The sequence below is a fragment of the Mastigoproctus giganteus genome, chromosome 2 (genome assembly GCF_048544385.1).
Source record: "Mastigoproctus giganteus isolate SK-2022 chromosome 2, ASM4854438v1, whole genome shotgun sequence".
Lineage (NCBI taxonomy): Eukaryota > Metazoa > Arthropoda > Arachnida > Uropygi > Thelyphonidae > Mastigoproctus > Mastigoproctus giganteus.
Window position 1 is genome coordinate 216,158,227 of NC_143576.1, and position 14,114 is coordinate 216,172,340.

A 14,114-nucleotide genomic window follows, 5' to 3' on the forward strand; every position below is an offset into this window, starting at 1 on the left:
TAATTTTTAATTAATATTTTTATTAATTTTATGCCAAAGAGGAATCCAAACCACAATGATTTGTGTTTTTTCTAATATGAACTTTGAAGAAAACCACCTTAATTGGTGAACCTGTTATAGAATATAAATATCCCTGTTACTAGTGCTTTTTTGTTTTTCTCAGCGTTAGATAATAAATATATAATCAAAACGTAAATGCTATGTGCTTTGAGTATTTAACCAGGCATTAGAAAAAGCCTCTGAAAACACAATTACAACGCATTAAATAGCTGAGTCACTAATATGTAAAGTTATTAATAAATTACTGATAAAAATTAAGACAGAAGTTAAGAGTTGACATTAAGATGTGACAGCTGACCCCTCTGTGTTTATGATGGCGATTCCTTCTCTTTTGGCTTGATCTGACTACTTGTCTCACCTTTGTGATATATTTTTATCGATCTTTTTGCAATAACATAATTTTTCTCTTTTTCTTTTCACAAAAACAATAGTGAAACTACATTTTAAAAATTTGAATTTCTGCTTATTTTTGTTAGCAAATTGGGTCAGGTATATGTTGAAAATAGGCACATAGGATATCAGCATTGTTCTATGTAACGTACAACCATTTTATCATTCTTGTGTGGTGTTAAGCTAATCAACAGTGTACTTTAGTAAGATGCCAAAGAATTATTATGAAAAATTAGAGGAGATACACAAGGTTTTTCTTGTATTGTAAAATCTGGAAGAGGAATATGAGCACATTTGCTTTGTGCCCTGTTACTTTGCTTTGTTACTGTATGTAGATGTGATTTATTCAAGTGGCATGGAAAACACAATGTAATCAGTCATTTGCAAACAAATAAGCACGAGGAAAATGTGCACTTCTAGTGAAAGCAATCCTAAACAAATCAAGAAGAAATCAGAAACAGATGTAGCATTTCATAGTGATGATGATGTCATGCCTGCCAAATGTTTATTGGTATCGTTTATAATAGAACAAAACTTTTTTATGAGATGTTCTAATCTCATAAAATATGAAATGTTTCTTAATAGTGAATTAGCAGAAAAATGTGGTAGTGGAAGAACAAAACAGAAGCATTGTTATTGAAATTTCACAAATAGGGAAGGAAAAGGTAATCATGGCCCCGAAAAATGTGCCAATTTTGATGGCTACAGATGGCAGAAATCAACGTGATTTTAAACTATATCCCGTTGGAGGTTGAGAAGATGAAAGAAGATATTTGTTGACATTGGACTTGAACTCCTGCAGACTGTAATTTTCAGGAAATATGTATGAAGGAAGGTTGTTCCAGAAAACAGCAGTTAAATGAGGAAGATGAAAAGTTGGTCCTGTGAGTTCGAAGTTGGGCAGTAAATGGATGTTGGCTGGTGGCAGCATGTGTTCGGACTGTTTTGAAAGAGAGAGCGGGAATTATAGAAGCCAATTCAGAAGAACAGTGCCCATCGAAGTATCTGTACAAAAGGCATGCAGCAGAAACAGTACGTATATTAGACAGAGAGTGGAGAGATTCTGTTAAAGAGGAGTCATTAATTAACCTAACTGCCAGCTTCTGAATGGAATCTAGAGGCCTGAGAGAGAGGTTTTGGGTGCACCACCCCAGATGCGGAAACAATGTTCCCTGGTAGGGCGGATTTGAGATTTATATAGAGTGAACATCTGTTTGGAAGAAAAGTAATGCTGAGAGTGAAAGAGAAAACAACATTTTTTTAGATGCAGAGGAAGCAATATTTGTAATGTGCTTGTGCCAAGAGAGATTAGAAGTCAGGGTAATCTCCAAAAGAGATATATCATTTTGCCTAGAAATTGGAGTGTCACCAAAGATAAGCATAGGAGCAGAAGAATCATTTTTTGTGAGATATAAGACAAGGCTGAGTTTTAGAAGAATTGAAATCAACTAGGTTGTCTTTGACCCACTGAAGAATTACCTGGAGATCAGCATTTAGGGAATTGGTAGCGGATATTTGAAAAGTTGAAGCTGATTGAGCAGGGCAGGGTTTTTCAAAATGGAAAGTGGAATGCAATGTGCTATCATCGGCAAAACTATGGATAGGATTTCCAGTCAATGGTAGAAGGTCATTAATATACAAGAGGAAAAGAGTGGGAGAAAGAACTGAATCTTGGGGGACACCAAGCATTAGTGGAGAAGTTAGAAGACAGATAGCCATCTACCATCACCCTCAGTGAGCGATCAGAGAGAAAACTGGATAACCAATTACAAAAAACAGTTGGCAAACCACAAGATGGAAGCTTGTTTAGATGACCTTTATGCCAAACATGATCGAAAGCCTTTGAGATGTCAATAGCAACTGCTTGTGTTTCACCAAACTTTTCCATTGAATTTGTCCATAAATGGGTAACACAAGCCAGAATATCACTAGTGGATCGACACTCACGGAATCCATATTGTCGATCGTTGATCAGACGGATGGTTTCTAGGTAGTTTAAGAGTTGGCGGTTAATTGATTTCTCCATTACTTTAGAAAGAGTAGAAGTAATTGCAATGGGACGATAATTGAAATAGAGGGACTTGTCACTCTTTTTAGGAACTGGCTGGATATGAGCAAATTTCCAAGCAGAAGGAAAAACACCTTTGGAATAAGAAAGTGAAAAAAGGCAGAAAAGAACAGGAGTAAGTTCAGGAGTACAGGTTTTGAGAACAAGTGGAGAAATACCATCAGGACCTGGAGCTTTCTTACCATCGAGATTCGTCAAAATCCTTTTGACGGAAGACTACAGGAGGCATTGAATAGGGCATGTTGGGAATTGTGGGAGGTGTTTTACCAAGATCATTAATACATGAGTTGGAAGAGAAATGGGATGCTAGCAGGTCAGCTTTTTCCTTGGCTGAAGTTACAACAGAACCATCTTAATTTGACAGAGGTGGGAGCAGAGATGGGCAAAATTTGTGGCTGTTAGCTTCGGCAAGAGACCAGTTGCCTTATTTATTTTTGGCTTCTATTTCTCTTCCACTTTTCTCCGTTATCACAGAATTGTTTCATTCTTTTTGATACATGAATGTAGATGAAAAATATTTATTCGGTTTGTGAGTAAAAGAACAAGATCATTAGTAGTTATGCTATTTATACCTAGTAGACCAGTGTGGTTCATTCCTTTCTTTCTAGTGTTAACATAAAGAATTTAGCTACTTTTCTTTGCATACTCACTGTGTGTTTCTGTCTCCTGATAATTCTTAATATCATCCCATGCATTTTTCTTCTCTGTCACTAGTCTCATCAGTTCTGTCATCCATTTAGGTCTAGACCTTGAACAGTATTTCTCAATTGGTATGAAAAGTGGTAGCTTCTACAATTACTTTCCTTTCTGCTTACAATTTGCAATTGGCAACATTATCTGTTGCGGTTGCACCGAAAAGAATTTAAAAACTAGTTACGTTATGAAAGCAAAATCCCATCCCTTTTACTCTTGACAGTAGTTACATCTTTATTTAAATCCCACAGTACACTGTGATCACTGTCATCTAGTAGTTCTTTTATTTGTAGGTTCTTAATGCATGATGAGTCACTGCTGATAATGAGATTAAAAGTATTGCTTCTTGTTATTGCCTTAAATGATTGTTCTGACAATCAATTATTCTTTGGCTGAATGAAAATTTCGACACATCTATTCTGCAACCATTCTTTTTCAATTTAAATCTCTGTGTTCTCGTAACATATGTCATTTTAGAGAGAGAGAGATGCCATCAGCATTTTGTTTACTTTACCCTTTTAAAGCCTTATACAATTCAGTTAGGTCACCAAACAGATGCCTGTTTTCCAGAGACTGTAATTTATAGATCCCAGTCTCTCTTTGTGAGAATATCCTTTTGAACCCCAAACTAATCCTCTTGTTCATCTTTGAATGCCTTCCAACAGATCTGTCCTTTCTAAAATATGGTTTCCAAACCTGCATTCAGTATTCCAAATGTGGCCTAACCATTAGCACAGCTCAGGGAACTTCAGGTTAGACTGAACAGTTATCAACTACCGAGCTTGTGCTACTCAAGTGGTATGCTATTCCAGGAATATTGCTATCCAAATGCAGTACCTCATTTATCAATGTTTTAAACAACAGCAAATATAAAGTATAAAACCTGAAATTCTTACATTATAACTCATAAATTATTATTAAAATCAGTAAGCAAGCCCAACACCGACCTCCTGTGGTATCTCATTCATCAGAATCTTCAGTCCATAAAGAGCAATAGCCATTTAGAAGTACTGTCTTCTACCCATAACCATCCCTCTATCAGTAGTAGTAGCAACTTATCCCTAATTACATTAATCCAATTTATACAACAGTCATTTATGTGGAACAGCATCAAAGGCTTTACTGTAATCTAAGTATTTGATGCTAAAATTATTCTTCGCATACAGTCTCCCCCTTAAGAAATTATTATTATTAGCCATATAATTGCAAGGAAGCCTGAGGCTTATGCTACACCAGCCAAAAAAAAAATTTCTGAGTTACACACACACACACACACACACACAGAGAGAGAGAGAGAGAGAGAGAGAGAGAGAGAGAGAGAGAGAGAGAGAGAGAGAGAGAGAGAGAGAGAGAGAGAGAGAGAGAGAGAGAGAAGAATGATGATATCCAGCTCAAGTGATTTTGCATTATTATTATTATTATTTTTTTTTTTTTTTTCACTACTGACTCCATTGTTTTTTCTAGCACAGAGGTCAAACTTACAGGTTTGTAGTTACCCATTTCATAGTAGATATATTTGCACATCTTCAATGTATAGGAACTTGCCCCGAACCTAAGGGAGCTCTCATCATTATAGCCAAAGGTTTGACTCTTTTTTTTTTGCTGCTTTTTTTTAATATAACTTGATAGATTCCATCAGGCCCATGTGTTTTTTTTTTTTTTTTTATCTCCTGCAATTTCTCTTCCTTTCCATTATAAAATCAGTTAACTCTCAATCAGTATTAGGTAATCTGCTAACACAGTCTCTAAAAACTTCATATATGAATGTGAACATAGACAAAATATTTATTCGGTTTGTCAGCAACCTGTACATGATCTTTGCTGTACATTATTAATTGTTCTGCCTAAGTTTCTACAATGAAAGGTGAATCTACTTTACATTTAAAATATCTGAAACATTACTAGAAGCAGTTTCAGAGCTATACAGATTAAAACCATAAGAAAAAGAGAAATCAGTGAAACTTTAATCTCACATTCCTGTGCACTGAAGTTAACATTCCAAAATGAGTCCTCAAGCCTCAAGTGAGGTGAACTCCTTTCAGAATACACCCTCTCTGAAGGATTAAAGAAAAATGCTTAGTTGATACTAACATATCAACTGAGCAGTCCATTGCAATTCTTCAGATAGGGTTGGGAATTGGTGGGCATATGAAGGAAAAATAAAAAAGAATTATGATAGAAGAGATAACCCCCCAAATCTTAATAGTTTGGGGAGAGGGAAAAATAGAAATTAGTAAGCAAAAAGGATTATAAGAAATTATTAAAAGTTTTTCATTCAAATCAATGTAAAAAACACGAATTTACCTGTCCTCATTAGCAGAAGTCCTGAATAACTAATATAACCATTTACCGAAGTTCCCAGTATACTAAAAAATTGTTTTTAATAAATGTCTTCATCCTGTGCAGTGAAATGTGCTTTAAAAACACACACAGGAAAAATACTGTTTAATTTATAAATGAATAATTTATGTTATGTACTACAAATGGGAACTGTACCACTTCTGAACTATCCGGTTTTTAATGATGTTTTACAGGAAAAAATAAAGTGCAAAAAAATCTGAAACGGATATCATTGATACTTAATTTTTTGGAAAAGGCTTTCTTTTTATCTCTCTTCCCCTCTACCTAACCACAAAGAATGCTATGATAATGAATTTCTGCCTTGCCTTTTATAAGCTTACCCCAATTTTTGATTTTTATATATGATTTACATGTAATTTTTCAGGAAATATTCTATTAAAGTCTATAGTTGATATATCAGGTGACAACTGGATTGCTTATAGAATATTAGGAATCCCTCATTTCTGTTACATTCACTTAAATGTGTCAAGTTATGACTGATATTTCATCAAGGAAAATTTTGAATAATGATAATAAAAAAAAATATATATATATGGTATGGTTATATTTGCTAAGGATATTTTATGACGAAGTTGCATCAGTTTAGTTAACGTGATTTAAAGTTTACTTGTAGTTGCATACAGAACTCTTAGTAAATGAGCATTTATATTTTTCTTTAGGTATTTTAAACTAGTTTAATTATCTTAATAATAAAAGTGAAATATGCTGATTCTGAAATTTATTTGCATATGCTAAAATAGTTGTTTGCTACAAAGTCATGTTTACTGTTTAACAGGAAAGGCTAAATAAAAGCGAACGGCAGCGGTTTAGAGAAGAAGCTGAAATGCTAAAAGGACTTCAACATCCAAATATCGTTCGATTCTATGATTACTGGGAGGTCAGTACAGCAAAGCGAAAGTACTTGGTATTGATAACAGAACTGATGACTTCTGGTACATTGAAGACGTAAGTTAAAAAATTAATCATAGCAAATAAATTATTTTACTTTTGTTACAAAATTCTATTTGGATCTTATCACAAATACAAAATCTTACCATCTTGTCCACCAAGCAACAGATCTGTTATGCTGGCTTCATTATGACAGCCACTGTTATTAAGAGCCCTTGATAATTATGTGAATGCTTCCATTTTGTATAGGCTTTATTTCTATAGCTTTAGTGATTACTAAGTGTTCTAAATTGATCCTGTGATTAATTTTTGATTTCAAAAAGTGGTACATTAGATTCCTAAAGGTAGAAGTTTAAAGAAACCATAGGCAGATGAGTGTAATTTTAGAGTTCTAGGATTTGGAGGAGGTTAGATGCTATTTCAGTTGTAACTTGAAAGATATTACAAAAAATGGGTTCACAGAAATATTGGAGAAACATTCTAATAATTCAGTGTAACTTGAAACACTTTCTGTTTAATTATGGTATTAGTTGATATAAAGATGTATACAAGGTAAGTTCAAAAAGTTCGTAATGAACTTTTTGAACTTGCCTCGTCTGTTTCTTTGACCATATTGAGTTACAATGCAACCAATTCTAATGCTTAAATGATGATCACTTCTAATCAGTGTCCTTACCTGGTCCACATTTTCATCAGTTTTCCTGGATACTGGATGGCCTGGTTGTTCGTCATCTTCCACGTTCTTTCTTCCTTCGTGTATAAATCTTTTATGACATTCAAACAAGCAAGTTCTTGACATAGTATCTTCCCCATAAACTTGATGTAACAACTCAACTTTTAGTTGGTGTTTTCTTTACTTTTATTAAAAATTTAAGGTTGATTTGTTGTTTAATTCTTTTGTCTCATTTTTATGGCAAACTGAAAACAAGTTAATGAAAACCTGTCTCTCTCACTGCAAAATGAATGAGTGTGTTGGAAATTGACTTGGCAGACAAGGGATAGGTTTAAGGTCAATTGCCATTGTTTTTTTCGCAGGTGGCACTTTGTGTGTAGTGGCAGTGTGCACAGTCTCATTATTTAATAGCCACACCATGTAGATATTTTAATCATACAGAGCCATGGAGGAGGTAATTTTGATTGTAATTATTCTGATCACTTTTCACCGGATTCTAAAATAGCCTTTTCCCTAAAATATGAAGAAAATAAGTCTGTCCCGATCCTACTTATAAGGATCATTAATAAAACTGTCCATATACCACTGATACAAAAGGGAGGGGTCCTTAATTTGTGCTCTCATCATCCCATCTATATAAAAGTTACGTCTCAACTACACAGCAAAAATTCCAAGTCCCTCTTCCATTGGGCCACTACTACATGATCTACAGTGAGCAACCTACTATAGGAACAAATCCAAAGCTTCCTTCATAATATCATTCCAGCATGCTGGAATGATGTTATGAAAGCTATCAGAATGCCGGAGTATCCACCTTGATAAAGTCCAAGATTCTGTAGATTCAAACCCTCCCTGCCCTTCACCATGGACTACCTTCTTGCATTCTTATGGTAATTACTTTCAGCAATGGGGAATATACCCTCTAGTAAATGTTAATTTCCAGTAGATATTGCTTACATGCAAAATTATTCTCAATTTACTAAGATATACGCTGATCCTGCAAGCTTCTCACCGGATTCTAAATACAGTTGATTCTAAATCCTGGATACAGTTGTTTTTATGGCATTGAGTAGTAGTTACACCACTGAAATAAGTTTGTTCTAGAAAATATTTTCTACTTGTCATTCCAAAAAAACTGGTGCCGTTTGACACTAAACACACATTGCTCTTTATAGCAATCTTCTTTTTAATGTCCCAGCACATTATAATGTGCTGAGACACAACCTATGCATAGTAGGTCGTGGCTGCCCCATAAAACTAGTGCTATTTTACATTTGTTATTATGACCAATGAACAAATTGTGTGCAATGACTCAAAAAATTCGACTATTCTTTTTTTTTTTTTACTTTTTTTTATTAGAATATTTCCATTTCAAAATGAAAAATACAAAACCTTTCTGTGGATAAAAATTCAGACTGAATTGTTTGTGCATTGGATGAATATCGAAGATTTCAAGTCTTCCAGTGGATGGTTACAGAAATTTAAGACTTATGGATTGCAAAGAAAAGTGTGCAGCCAATGACACTGAAGCTATGAAAGAATGAAAGGAAGCAACAAAATAGTTTAAAAAATCTTTTGTTGACACACAATGACATCTTCATTGTTGATGCAACCAGGCTGTTTTTTATATTTCTACTGGATAAATTGCTTACATTTAAAGATGAGAAATGTATTGGAGGGGATGGGCAAAACAGCATATTTCTGTTCTAATAGTGGCAGACACTGTTGAGAGAGGCTTCCTAGAGAGGAAGCTTCTCTGTGCTAATGGGAAAACCCTGAAGACCTGAAGGTTTGAAGACTGGTGACTATTGAAGACTATTGAGCAAACCAAAAGGCTCTTGGATGTCATCACAAATCTATAAAAATTGAATCAGAGATTCTGCTTCAAGCATGCTGGATTTGTTGCTTTGAATGAAGCTTCATGTGCTTCTTCCTCTGTTAATCATAAAGAACAATTTGATAATAGTGAAAGAAATTTTTGAGGATATGCATTGTTGCATAATGGAGAAATGTTTTGAAGGCACCTGCGGAAATAGATGCAGATATTGCATGTTTTAGGATAGTAATGGTAATAGAGGCATGTAGCCGAGTGGGCAGGAGCGGGAGTGCAGTAGCACACGCTCTTTGAGTAGACCGGGGTTCAAGCCCCTGACTGCTGAATACGGTCGATCTGCCAACCCGCACTGGACCAGCGTGGCAGATTATGATCCATTTCCCTCAGCATGAATTGTTGAGGAGGCTTCCATCCTGCAGTGGGTTGATAATGGCTGCACTTTACTTTTTTTTTTTTTTATGCAAGAAAGCAAGTGTATGAGTTTATGTAGCATCAGCCAAAAAAAAAATCACACAACCATTCCCTCTAAACGTTTGTCCAATTCCTCCTTGAATTTATTTAAGCTATCAACTTCCACAACGACAGATAGAAGTTTGTTCCAGCAATTAACCACTCTCTGGCTGAAGGCAAATTTCTGCATATATTCAACAACTATCTTTCCTCAGTTTGAATTTATGCCCCCTTAGATTCGTAATCTGAGCAAGCAGAAGAATCCCATTAGAATTCAGAGTGTTCAACCCATTCAAGGCCTTATACACCTCACTCAGATCACTTTGTGGGTCCCTAGTCTCTAGATGCTGCAATTTGCAGAACTTAAAAGACTCTTGGTAAGAGGACCCTTTCGTTTCCCTCACCAATCTTGTTGCCTTTATCTGTACACACTAAAGCAAATCTACTTCCTTCCTAAAATGAGGCCTCCAGACCTATAAGCAGTACCCAAGGTGCGGCCTGACCATTGCCTTATACAAATGGATAATCATCTCCTTTTTCCTGCTAGCAAAATTCCTGTAAATTATTGACAAAACCCATATGATCTGCTCTGGCGACTTGTCTGCATTGCTCAGAAAATTTCATATTTGACTGCACGATTACTCCTTGGTCCTTGAGGTTGTCGCAGACATTCTCTCAGACATGCCAGACAAGCTGTGCTTGCTACCTGGAAGTCTAAAACGCTTATGGAACTGATATTTGGGTGACACTCAAGTCAAGTGGACCCAATTTCAGCGAAGTCCAGATGGTCTGTGACAGCCAAATCCTCTGCTTGCACCTTCACAGTGGTGGCACTGTTAGTAATCCTGGGTATAACCCCCATTAGCAAGCACAGTGTGGGTGACCCCCCCCAAGAGTGAACCAACATAAGCAGGTGTTGAGGTGTGGCACCCACACCACACGGAGGAATGCCGCCCCTCTGTGTTACCAGACAATAATAGATGGTAGATGACTCATCAACTAGTGCAATACCACCTCTTTGCTTATTTGAGGCTTGAAGGGAGGAGATGCCTCCATAGCTAGATGGGCAGGAGCAGCAGTGCATAGCACACGCTTCTTGATTAGACTGCGGTTCGAGCCCATGACCACCAAAAATGAAGGATGCGGAAAGGTCAGGGAATGACCACCGCATATCCCCAGAGCAATATGGCCTTAGTTGCTAATGCTCCTAAAACCAAATAACAACAACAGCTTGAAGTGGTGGAACCCATGTTTAGTTTTCAGAGCTAAATTCCGGTCAACCCTTCTCCACCTCTTCCATCATGCAGTATGATTGCTGTCTTTTGAGGTTATGATGAACACCATGGTGAGATCCAACCCTCCTTACATTTCGAGAGTACAGCTCTAAAACAGTGTTTGCAGGCTGGCTGCTATTTAGTACACTGGATCGAACCTATGGTAACTCTTTTTAGGAGGCTTCCGGAACAGCTAGTGTATAATCTTGCTACCTCTACTCTGCGAGATAGTGACCGGAGGAAGTCTGACTAATGTGTATGTGGGGAACATTGTCCAGGCCACGTTATGTCAAGGATCTGGGTATATTCTTACCCTGCGTAGGCCATATCCAAAAATTTCATTACTTCATACAGCACGTCCCCCCACACTTTTTCTTACTATTGAAAACACCATGGATTGTCAAACTAATAGAGTAAGCTTATCTGTGAAAAGAACTAAACCTTCCAAACACTTCCTAGTTCATTTCACAAATATACATGGTCTCAGTTCTAATCTCAACGATGTTCATTTCCACTTACAGTCTGCCAAATCCCATATTTTTTCTGACAGAATTTCAGTTTATCTGTTGATTCAACTATTGCTCATCTCAGTTGCCCAAATTATTTGCTGTATGATTCTTTTTGCCTCAAAAGTGGTACTTGTGCTTACGTCTCTTCCAATATTCCCTATAAGAGACTTGATAATTTGGAATCTCCTCTTTTCGATCTTGTCTGGTTTACATTCTCTCTACGTCATTCTGTCAAATTCATCTGTTGTCTCTACCGTTCTCCCAGCTCCACTAATCACTTGGAGCTCTTTGATTTCCTCTCTTTGCAACTTGACTTTCTCCTGTCCAACTTTCCTAACAGTGAGGTAATTTTCCTTTGTGATTTTAATGTTCACAACTCCAGCTGGCTTCTGTTTTCTGCTTACACCAACCCAGCTGGTCGAGATGCTGAGGCTTTTGCACAGATTATTCATTTACCTACTAAAATACCAGACAATCCTAATCATACAGCCAACATGCTTGATCTTTTTCTCACAAACAACCCTTCTAAATACACGGTCAAAGTGAGTGGTCCTTAAGCACCTCAGATCACAATTTGGTAATAGCCTCTTCTCCAATGGAGGCTTTATTTCATGGCTATTCCAACCTTGTGTTGTTTGGCATTGCAAGAATGCAAAATGGGATGACCTGTGAGATTTCTTTTCCTTGGTATTATTATTTTTTCAAAACTTCTGATGTCAGATTGTGTCAGTGAAATTATTCTTGTAGGAATGGAATCCTTTATTCCACGCTCCACGTTAAAATCTTGCCCTTTATTTAAACCTTTGTTTTCCAATCAATGTGCTAAGGCTGTTCAAGAGAAGAATGTTGCATATCGTAATTGGCTTGTTTCCAATTTTTCAGTTTCATTTTCTGTCTACACCAACAATTGTAAACAATTGTAACAATTGCTCGCAACAATTGTAAAGCAGTTATTAATCAGTCCAAATTAGATTTTGAACAGGCTAAGAGTAGAAAACTTGCTTCTTGCCCTAATGGTAGCTGGCCTTCTGGTCTCTTGCTAAAGCTATTGGCTGTAACTTTTGCTCATCTCTGCTCCCACCTCTGTCAAAACCAGATAGTTCTATTGTCAATTCAGCCAAGGATAAAGCTGACCTGCTAGCATCCCATTTTTCTTCCAACTCTTGTATTAATGATCATGGTAAAACACCTCCCATCATTCCTAACACGCTCCATTCAATGCCTCCTGTGGTGTTCTGTCAAAAGGATGTCAGAAGGATTTTGATGAATCTCGATGCTAAGAAAGCTCCAGCTTCTGATGGTATTTCTCCACTTGTTCTCAAAACCTGGGCTCCTGAACTTACTCCTGTTATTTGCCGCCTTTTTTCACTTTTCTTATTCCAAATATGTTTTTCCTTCTGTTCGGAAATTTGCTCATATCCAGCCAGTTCCTAAAAAGGGAGACAAGTCCCTCCCATCCAATTATCATCCCATTGCAATTACTCTTACGCTTTCTAAATTAATGGAGAAATCCATTAACTGCTAACTCTTAAACCACCTAGAAACCTTCCATCTGATCAACGATTGCCAGTATGGATTCTGTCAGTGTCGATCAATCCACTAGTGATATTTTGGCTTATGTTACCCATTTAAGGACAAATTCAATGGAAAAGTTCGGTACAACATAAGCAGTTGCTCTTGACATCTTAAAGGCTTTCAGTCGTGTTTGGCACAAAGGTCTTCTAAACAAGTTTCCATCTTATGGTTTGCCAACAGTCTTTTGCGATTGGTTATCCAGTTTTCTCTCTGACCACTCACTGAGGATGATGGTACGTGGCTCTGTCTTCTAACTTCTCCACTAATGCTGGTGGTTCAGTCCCCCCATCGTTCAGTTCCTTCCCCCACTCTTTTTCTTTTGTATATTAATGACCTTCTTCCATTGACCAGAAATCCATAGTTTTGCTGATGATAGCACATTGCATTTCACTTTCCAGTTTGAGAAACCTCACCCTGCTCAATCAGCTTCAACTCCTTGAATAACTGCTACCACACCACGTAGAGGAATACCGCCTCTCTGTGTTATCAGACAATACTAGGTGGTAGATGACTCATTCCTTAAATGCTGATCCTACCAATTCCCTAAATGCTGATCTCCAGGTTATTCTCCAGTGGGGCAAACATAACTTAGTTGATTTTAATCCTTCTAAAATTCAGTTCTGTCTGATATATTGCAAAAAGGATTCTTCTGTTCCTATACTTATCTTTGGGGATTACCGTGACTTCTAATCTCTCTCTCTTGGCACAAGCACAATACAAATATTGCTTCCTCTGCTAAAAAACATGGTTTTCTCTTTTGCTCTCAGCATTACTTTTCTTACAACAGCTGTTCACTCTGTACAAATCCACCCTACCATGGAATTTTGTTCCCTGGGACAGGGCCCCCAAAATCTCTCTCAGTCTTCTAGATTCCATTCAGAAGAAGGCAGTTAGGTTAATTAATGACTTATCTTTAACTGTATCTCTCCACTCTGTCTCATGGACATAGTGTTTCTGCTGCATGCCTTTTCTACAGATACTTCCATGGGCACTGTTCTTCTGAATTGGCTTCTATAATTCCTGCTCTCTCTCTCTTTCAAAACAGTTGAAACGTGTCACCACCAGCCAGCATCCATTTACTGTCCAACTTCAAACTCACAGGGCCAACTTTTCATTTTCCTTGTTTATTCATTTAACTGCTGTTTTCTGGAACAACCTTCCTTCATACATATCTCCTGAAAATTATATTATACAGAAGTTCAAGTTTAATATCAACAGATATCTTCTTTCGTCTTCTCAACCTCCAACCCAAGCGTGGTACTAAGTACTATAGGTTCTAATACCTCTCGTTTGGAGTTTTCATTAAAAAAAAAAAAAATTACTCCCATGTCTTTCATTT

The 14,114-nt window shown here is 36.8% G+C and overlaps 1 protein-coding gene across 1 annotated transcript in view; it reads left to right on the top strand.

Moving 5' to 3' along the window:
* The window catches only part of LOC150090085 (uncharacterized), a 460,543-nt gene that overhangs the window by 59,131 nt on the left and 387,298 nt on the right, over positions 1 to 14,114 (top strand). Inside the window, exon 3 of the mRNA XM_090389755.1 lies at positions 6,348 to 6,517. Coding sequence (XP_090245881.1) covers positions 6,348 to 6,517 — 170 coding nt within the window. The remainder of the gene's footprint in view (positions 1 to 6,347; positions 6,518 to 14,114) is intronic.